At 38.3% G+C, this 8,336-nt stretch overlaps 2 protein-coding genes across 5 annotated transcripts in view; one reads left to right on the top strand and one right to left on the bottom strand.

Annotated features, from left to right (window-relative positions):
• Positions 1-8,336, top strand: part of LOC138030101 (uncharacterized) — a 239,501-nt gene that overhangs the window by 39,864 nt on the left and 191,301 nt on the right. The window lies entirely within an intron of this gene.
• Positions 559-8,336, bottom strand: part of LOC138030104 (neural cell adhesion molecule 1-like) — a 16,854-nt gene continuing 9,076 nt past the window's right edge. Inside the window, exons 6-13 of one of the 3 annotated variants that reach the window (XM_068877978.1) lie at positions 6,933-6,991; positions 5,705-5,907; positions 4,334-4,432; positions 3,286-3,304; positions 1,940-1,982; positions 1,605-1,835; positions 1,201-1,311; positions 559-748 (exon numbers count right to left, since the gene is read on the bottom strand). In XM_068877978.1, coding sequence (XP_068734079.1) covers positions 1,716-1,835; positions 1,940-1,982; positions 3,286-3,304; positions 4,334-4,432; positions 5,705-5,907; positions 6,933-6,991 — 543 coding nt within the window. In that variant the 3' untranslated portion in view covers positions 559-748; positions 1,201-1,311; positions 1,605-1,715. Of the gene's footprint in view, positions 749-1,200; positions 1,312-1,604; positions 1,836-1,939; positions 1,983-3,028; positions 3,305-4,333; positions 4,433-5,704; positions 5,908-6,932; positions 6,992-8,336 lie in introns of those variants that run through there. The other 2 variants (XM_068877977.1, XM_068877979.1) reach the window with 2 other exon arrangements.

Below are 8,336 nucleotides of genomic sequence, written 5' to 3'. Positions count from 1 at the left end.
TTTGGTTATAGCCAGATAGTCGGAAAAGAGAAAAAAGGGTGCTTTTCACACGCGGTTGTTTTCGTTTTCCCTATTATCTGGGAGCCAGGAATAGGCTATTTGGTTAATTGATTAGAGTGTAATGTAAAATGCTAGTTTGTACCCCATATGATAACCATGTGAGCGTTAGCCCTACTAATGGAATTGGGCCCACACAATGACAGAGAAAAACTCTGACCAGGTTTGAAATTGAACCCACGACCCACGGTTTATATCACCAGTTGTCTATCGACTGAGCTTCAAGGTCAGACAGGAGCAAGCGTGGGAACTGAAGATGCTAAAGTCACGGCAATGAACATGTACAAGTACAAGGAAGGATTACGTTTTTACATGGTTAAAGTTTGGTACGGTTATCAGAGAGCTGTACTTTCCTTGAACTACTAAAATTGAATTTCTCGAAGAAAGTCACTTCATTCCATTAGCAATTTTCCAAGAGAGTTTCATTGTAAGAAAAATAGTTTCTAAGGCCAAATATAATTCGCTAGATATGTAATAATCTGAAACGATAAGCTAACTTACAGATCTTGAAGAAAGATATTTCATCCCGTCAGCGATTTGCCAAGCAAATTTCATCAGCTGTTGTGATGTCAGACTGGTTTGGGGTTTGATATCTGGATCTTTGTAGTACGTGTCATGCAAACCACGGCTCTTTCTCAGGTAACCAGTAGATCACCATAAGGGACATATTCGATCAAGACCAATATTGGTTCTGAAAATGACGGGGCGAATTGTAAGACCTTAAATGCATTTCTTAAAGGCATTTAAGAAATCTGTCTACCTGTCGTAAGTATGAGATACGACAAGATACAAATTTAAAAGACCCTCCTTCAAACAGCTTTTCTCAGCTAGGCGACAAAACGTCATTCGAAGTAAAATAGTGACCACAAATGTCCACTCAGATGAAGACTTGGCGAAAAACCTTTTATCAGAACTTTTGAAACACCTTAAAATGTAGTCAAGTACGCCTTGATAAAGCTCTGAGTATTTTGGATTTTAAAAAAAAATGTCAATTTCGGTTTTGATATAATATGATGTGAAGAATTATGGCAAGACCAGATTATTCCCCTTAATGGAGAACATCCTCCATCTGCACAATTCATCATCTTACACTCAGCCTCATCAAAATGGCATTGAACGGCAAGATGTGTACTGGTAGCTTACCTGATTGAGTTACGCAGCCTATTAGATTAATAACATGTGGATGTGGTTTCAAGGTCTTCATCACTTCAAGCTCTGATAATAAGTCTTTCTTGTCTGACTCGAGAGCACCAGCTGCGAAAGACCGAAAAAGAACTTAATTCGTCTTTAAAGGCTGACGTTTCGCAAGAACAACCTCTTGAACCATCAGGGAAAAAAGCTTTCAGAAATTGTTCTCGCCATGTATCGCCACTTGCAAGGATGAAAAAATAATTTACAGAAAACCACAGTAAACTATGTCAGTTTTCAAAACAAGGCAAGATTGTGCAATGGACATTTTCAGAAGAGTTCATTGTTTATGCAATGATCACACAAATTTTAACTACACAGCCATAATTTTAATCGTGTCTGAAGACGCATCTACTAACCTTTCAACGTTTTCACTGCAACAAGTGTTTTCTGAGGCATGCCTCGGAGACCATCCGCTGTTGCCTTGGCAACTTGACCAAAAGCACCTTTTCCAATAATCTTCTCAATGGTCACATGATGTCTGGGAATTTCCCAAGAGTGTGTAGAAGGATTAAGAGGCGCGTATTGACACCCTTGCAAGTTATTGAGGGTAAGCTGTTCGTATCCAACATTTTCCTTTTCACCGAAGCCTAAAAAGGAATTTAAAGAGTTGAATAATAATCGCCGTTTCGAAAGAAAAACGATAAGAATGGAAAAAAGCAGACTCAGGAAAATGCTCATCATAGAAGTATACCGTGTTTTCCGTTCCATTGTCATGTGATGGCTCTTTATAAGCCCTTTATTTAAAAAAGAAGGAAAATAAAGAAATAATGAAGAAAAAAAGAAAAAAAGAAAGAAAGAAAGAATAACAGAATAACAGGAAGCAAGAATAACATTCCGTTGTTACTAATGTAATTAGCATTTTTCCTACTTATAAATTCAACTTCTAACGCTTTGTAAATCTATCAACTGAAGATGACAGAAGTTTCTGTCGAAACATGTTTTGCAAATTTAAGAGTGTTGTCGTTTTCTTTAAAATTTTAAAAAGAAAATAAAACAAGGAGATGCATTTAAGGTTACTTTTTGAAGTCAATTCTAATCATAACATGAAACTTAATCGTCAATAAGCCACGAATTGGCGTGCATCTGCCTCTGTATTATTGTTGGAAATTATATAAAACAAGCAATAGTGTAACTTCTACAGCTAGTATATAAAATACCATACAACCCACACTTTCCCCATTATGTCTAAAAAGTTGAACATCTGATTCTCTTTACAGACAGCAATCTACCTTTAGGTAAACAGCCCATGTGATGTTTAACTGTGAAAAGGGCCTATATTAGTCTTGGTAGTCTTTAAACACTGAAAATTCTTAATGAAAGAAAGGTATCACGTACTGACGTACTGATGAAATTAAGTCATTTGCCATTGGGAGTGAAACGAAAAGGAAAGGAAAGGAACTTTATTAAGTTTGTAGTCGTTCTAGCGCTGGAACACCAATTCGGGGCACTGTAAACTGAATCAACGATTAACACAGATTTAGTCAAATGTTGGTTTTTGAGGAGAGCGGAAAACCGGAGTACCCAGAGAAAAGCCCTTCCGAGTCGGTGCAGAGTAGAGATCCAACAAACTCAACCCACATACTACGAAAACCACCGATCTGTGGAATGAGCCAAAATTATCGAGTCACTGCCCCGCCCACTTTCGTTAAGCATTTTGATGAAATTCCTTTAACACGGGCTTAAAATTAAGGTGTACAAAACAATCGCAACAATGGAAAACACGTTTCCAAATTTATCTCTGATTTCTTTGGCAGTCGTGATAAAACTTCCCACAAACAACCTGTGGTGAAGTCTCTCCCTTTCTCGATTATGTCTTGTATCTTCATTTTCAAGTCTTCTTCGACAGCGTTTCCACGATTATAGAGCCTTCCATATGCGCTCAGTTCTGCCGGTATCTCTTAAGAATTTGAACTATTTACAAGCCAAAGTGGGTGAGGCAGACAAACGTAAATTCCCACCCAGTCCACAGATCGGTGGTTTTCGTAGTATGACTCCGACTCTGGGAATCGACAGTAAAGACAAATAGCTCATGATTACCTTTTCTGTCCTCTAGTACCTGGAAAACAAATGGTAGAAAGAACATATTAATAAATTACTGGGAAACTGATGGTGGAATGGTCATATTCCATTGACCCTTCAGGAGCACGGATACTCTGAATAACCTAAAACTTATTTCCTTCCACGGAAAGTCAACAAAACGTGCCTGTTAATAATCGTAACCACAATACTCTGGACAAACCTTGTCTCGTCTGCATTCGAAGCTTTTGTGGAACCGGATTTGAAGAATAAGTTTTCCATGTACATTTTTTATTATTTTGAAATAAACCCAGTCAAAAGCACTGTCCCACTCCAAGTGAGGTCATACTTCTAACTTCAACAACCTAACTTCGCAAACCTTATTTGATACTGCAACAGTTGTCGTGAGTACAACAGTTAATATAATATTGGGAAAAGAGAAACCCACGAGACCCATGCCTGTGAAATTTTTACTTCCAGGTTAACACCTACAAAACGTTAATTAGCTCATATCCTTGCAACCAATCTTCAGTCTTTCATTGTTTTCCCTGCTTGAGGGCAAGAAAATATTAATTTCCTTCTCTCCCCTCAAACAGGGTTGCTTACTCTTTAGGATGAAACGTTTACGGGATCACAAAGTCACACAGGGTAGTGGAACAATAATGCCAACAACAAGGCCTTCTCATCGGAAGTTGGCTTAGTTGAAAGAACACTGAACCTTGAGTTCAAACCCAGAGTGTGCTAACACTTAAGGTCGTAAAATCGCCCTGGAGAAGGTTCTGCATTTTGTAAGGAGATCTGCATAACCTTTTTTTTCTTTTTTTACCCTTTTCAAACAGGACCACTAAACCATGTTGCTCTTCTTCTAAGTCAAGTTTTACAACTTTTGACCATAAACTCTGTGACGCATTCAAGACCATACTATTCGCAAAGATCAGCACGCAAAATTTTCGTGGTTGCGTCGAAATTGGCAGTACTGGATTGCTATGATAACTGTGACCACTTAGGCGGAGGCAGCAAACACAAAAACCAAATTAACATTTATGATGATCAACAAAGTGATAGTTACCTCTTGTACGGAGCCAAATAATACAAACAGTAAGACCAACAATAATCGCAACGAGTATAACAATCACAACGACGAAAATGGTGCAGCTACATTTCTTAACTGAAAAGGATAATATATCAGAAACATATGACTCAAATATCAAAAAAGGAGATGTTCCATGAATTAATAATTTGAAAGAGCCAAAAGGGCTGAAGATCACAGCCCATAATGTTGAATCCTGAAATTGTTGACAATCATCTTGATTATTTGAATTTGTTACCAGCAGGACACGCGACTGAGTACTTATGTAATCGTGAAGTCATGTGACATTCACCTTATTCCAAAATGGCCACCATCTAAGTATTCTTTTGCTTGTTCACAAATCAGCCCTTTTCAAGAGAAAATATTTTCTTTTGGCCGTCCTTGTTGCCTCCTTCAAGTGCAAATATTCTGTTGAATTTTTAGTTTAAAATCGAGGGAACGAGGGCTAATTTGCAAGCAAACAAAAGAATACTAAAATGGCGGCCGTTGGAATAACGTGTACTGCAATCAACTTGGGGCCTTTCCATGACCATGCAAGCAAGAAAAGAGGATATCATCATCATCATAATTAACATCATCATCATCATCATCATCATCATCATCATTGCTCATTATTACTATTATCATTGAATTTGAGTTGTGTAAAAATTATCATGTTGAAATTGGCACTTGTAGCAAAATCTGAAGGTTGCTGACAAAGACCTGTCAGCAAAATAAATCTCATAAAACGAGAGACGTCCAGATGTAAAACAATCTCTTTCTGGGTGGAGTGTGCGGCCCGCTTCCTGAAACCCTATTTCAGACCAAAATCTGAGATTTTCCCTATCCTGTTTCCGACCTATTTTCAGACCTATCTCAGCTGTTACAAGGTTTGCCTAATAATTTGAGAAGGGCTTGGTTGATGGTCTTCTTTCCTAATGATGAAGAAGACGTTTCTTCTAAAAACATAACCAATTCAAGGCTACAGTGAAGAAATCATACGCTATTATAGACCAAAAGGCTAAGAAACTGTACCCTTTGAGGCCGCACATACCTACATAGTCCATATAAGGGATTACGCCCCACCCTCCCACCCCCCTTTCCCAAGTTGCGTCCAGGTATAAAAAATACGTATTTTGAACTGCTTGGAAAATATCAAGAAAAGGAGATAAAGGAATCTGGTGTATGACGTGTACTTCGGGAAACGGACGATAAAGCAAAAGCCTCATAACTGCACTCTAGGAGACTTATTCACTTCCCAGAAAGCCACTGAGATTTCGTGTGTTACGAATAAAGTTTAAACATGATATTCTCCTGATTTCAACGTAAGAACCGAACTAAACTGAAACGTAACACTAAAAAAAATCATACCTTCGAGTTTTTGGTTAGTTTTGGTTGTGGGTGATGTGTTTCCAGGTTTTTTGACTGGTGGAATTCCAATGATTGACGATGCATTGACATTTAATTCCCCAAGCGTTCCATCCACAATAGCGTCTCGAATTGTGGAAATTATATGATCTTCTCCAACCTCGATGTCGAACCTCAAGACCACCTCAAAGATCAGGCTTCCACATCTATAACCGTAAATGTTAACCATTCGTATAATTATGCTATTTAAAGTGAAGTCATCTTTTACCAGCAGGTGGTCAAGAATGCGCCATCGATATAACATTCACATTTTTTCCAACTATGTGCTATTAATATAATTACATAGGTGAACATTCTTTGCTCTGTCGATTGGCTCCAATTTATCTGATTATTACGCCATAATCAGGTTCCGTGCATATCAGTGAATAAAAAACCTCGACCTCGTCTTGGCTTTTATTCACCGATATTTACCTCGCCTTCAGCGAATAAGTGCTAAATATTATCCAGTCGTCCAGGTCAGAACGTGACATCATTATCATACATCATTATCATGTCGTTAGTACTTCATATATTCCAATGCAATGGATCTCACAAAAGAGAGAGGCACATTGAGTAACAGGGCGTTTTTAACTACACAACATATAATACAAAAACTCGTAACAGCAACGCTAAGTCATCGCAAGGTAAAAAAAAAATTGTGTTAAAGGAAGAAAAACTGCCCATCTTTTACAACAGTTTTCTGTACGTTTTGGCACGACTGTGATCTACTGAAGTATTTTTCCACTAGATTTTTGGAAGAAAAACTTTTTTAGCACCTTGTATAGGAAAGGAAAAGAAAGAAAGGGAAACGAACTGTATTTAAGTGACTAGTCGTTCTAGCGCTGGAGCACTAATTGGGGACACTATAAACTGAAATGATTAACAAATAACGCAAATCAAGTCAAATGTTTTGGTTTTTTTTTAGGGGTGGGAACACCGGAGTACCCGGAGAGGAGCAGAGTAGAGAACCAAAAAACTTAACCTACATTTGACGCCGAGTCTGGGCATCGAACCTGTATCACGTTGGTGGGCGAGTGATCTCACCACTACGCTATCCCTGCACCCCGAAGATAAACCATGCTTTATCTTGTTTTATAGAAGATAAAACATTCGCCATTTGCTTGTGATATTGCATGGCTTAATCATAACCAACATGACAGTTTTCGTAAAAAGCTGTCAACTATTTCCTTACCTGACATCTATTAGTTCTGCACCCGTGTAACCTTGAGTATTGTCGAAGACCTTGGCCAACTAAAATCATAACCATTTATATTTTTTGTAAAATATATAGTCGTTAATTTAACTGTGCCAGGAACAGACTTGACAACTGATACCAATGGATCGCCTATGACTTAGCCTTTGTAAGACGATGGACTTGGTTTAAACCATCAAGGGCTTGTCAGGATTTGAACTAGTTATTTGTAATCGAGCTAATTTTTTTTAAAGATATGTAATATTGCTTACCACAAAATGAAAGATACACTCCTAATTACAGAGGCTAATTATTAGCATTTTTTTTTCACCCACAACAACAATAATGCTCAATAGGCCAGGTATAAACGTGTATAGGTATTTAAAGGGCTAGAGAATGGCATAGAGAAAATTAAACTACTAACTGCATGCTTTTGTCACAACCATTTCATGCTATGTTTTAATACTTAACAATTATTCCATGAGCGCGCGTTGGATATGAGATGGTAAATAGCCAACGATGCGCGTAGCACCGAGTTGGTTATAACCAGTCTCGTATCCAACAAGCGCGAATGGAATAATTGTTTTATTAAATTCCTTTAAACTCCAAAAGTTTAGAAAGTACGAAATGCGAGCGAAAAAAGCGAGCAAATCCGACCGAAATCGAAAAAACTTGATGCGAACCGATGCGATGTCGTGTAACATCTTGTGGTCAGACAGACGCAGAATCGTCGCAAAAAAATTTCTTACCATTTCGCGTTATTCTAAATGTCGGAATTTAACCCATCTGTACAGAAAATCTTTTTTTTTTGCTTTATTCAGAGAGAGATTTCGCTTTCGGGCGAAAACACTTTTAGCTTAGCAACTCTTAGAGCAATCATTTACCATATAAGGTCAAGCTAAGGTATATGAGCTGATAACAGAGATTGAGTGAACCAATCAGAGCACGAGAAATGCATTATCCGAGGTTGAAAATTTAAAGGTCTAAAGCCTAAAAGCGGAGCTCCCGCGTTATTTATTCTTACAATATGTTAACCTGGTTCGGGCTTGCGATCCAATAAAAAACCCAGTACCTGGTCAGAGGTCAACTTAAAAAAAAATACAGCTGACTTCGGTAAGCTTTAAACTTGAGCCCACGATATGGTCACGTGGTACTGGTTTGCGGATACCTTGTTTTGACAGGTGTCAATTAATCATAACATAGATGTCCAATATCAATGTTCCTGCCAAAAAATGCTGGTTGCACCACAGAGTTTCACATTGGCATACTTGGAGTGGTGGACGGTCGTACGGTGACCAAAACCAAATTTTCTCGCACATTTTCATACCCATGGTGCTCCGCGCGGAGCTCCGCTATACAACTTCCTTCCCAGGGTCTCCATTGTCGTTGACAAGAGACCCTGGT

Source organism: Montipora capricornis, chromosome 13 (assembly GCF_036669925.1).
Source record: "Montipora capricornis isolate CH-2021 chromosome 13, ASM3666992v2, whole genome shotgun sequence".
NCBI classification, from domain to species: domain Eukaryota; kingdom Metazoa; phylum Cnidaria; class Anthozoa; order Scleractinia; family Acroporidae; genus Montipora; species Montipora capricornis.
The sequence above is the reverse complement of the archived record's forward strand: the minus strand, read 5'-3'. Positions and strand labels throughout refer to the sequence as shown.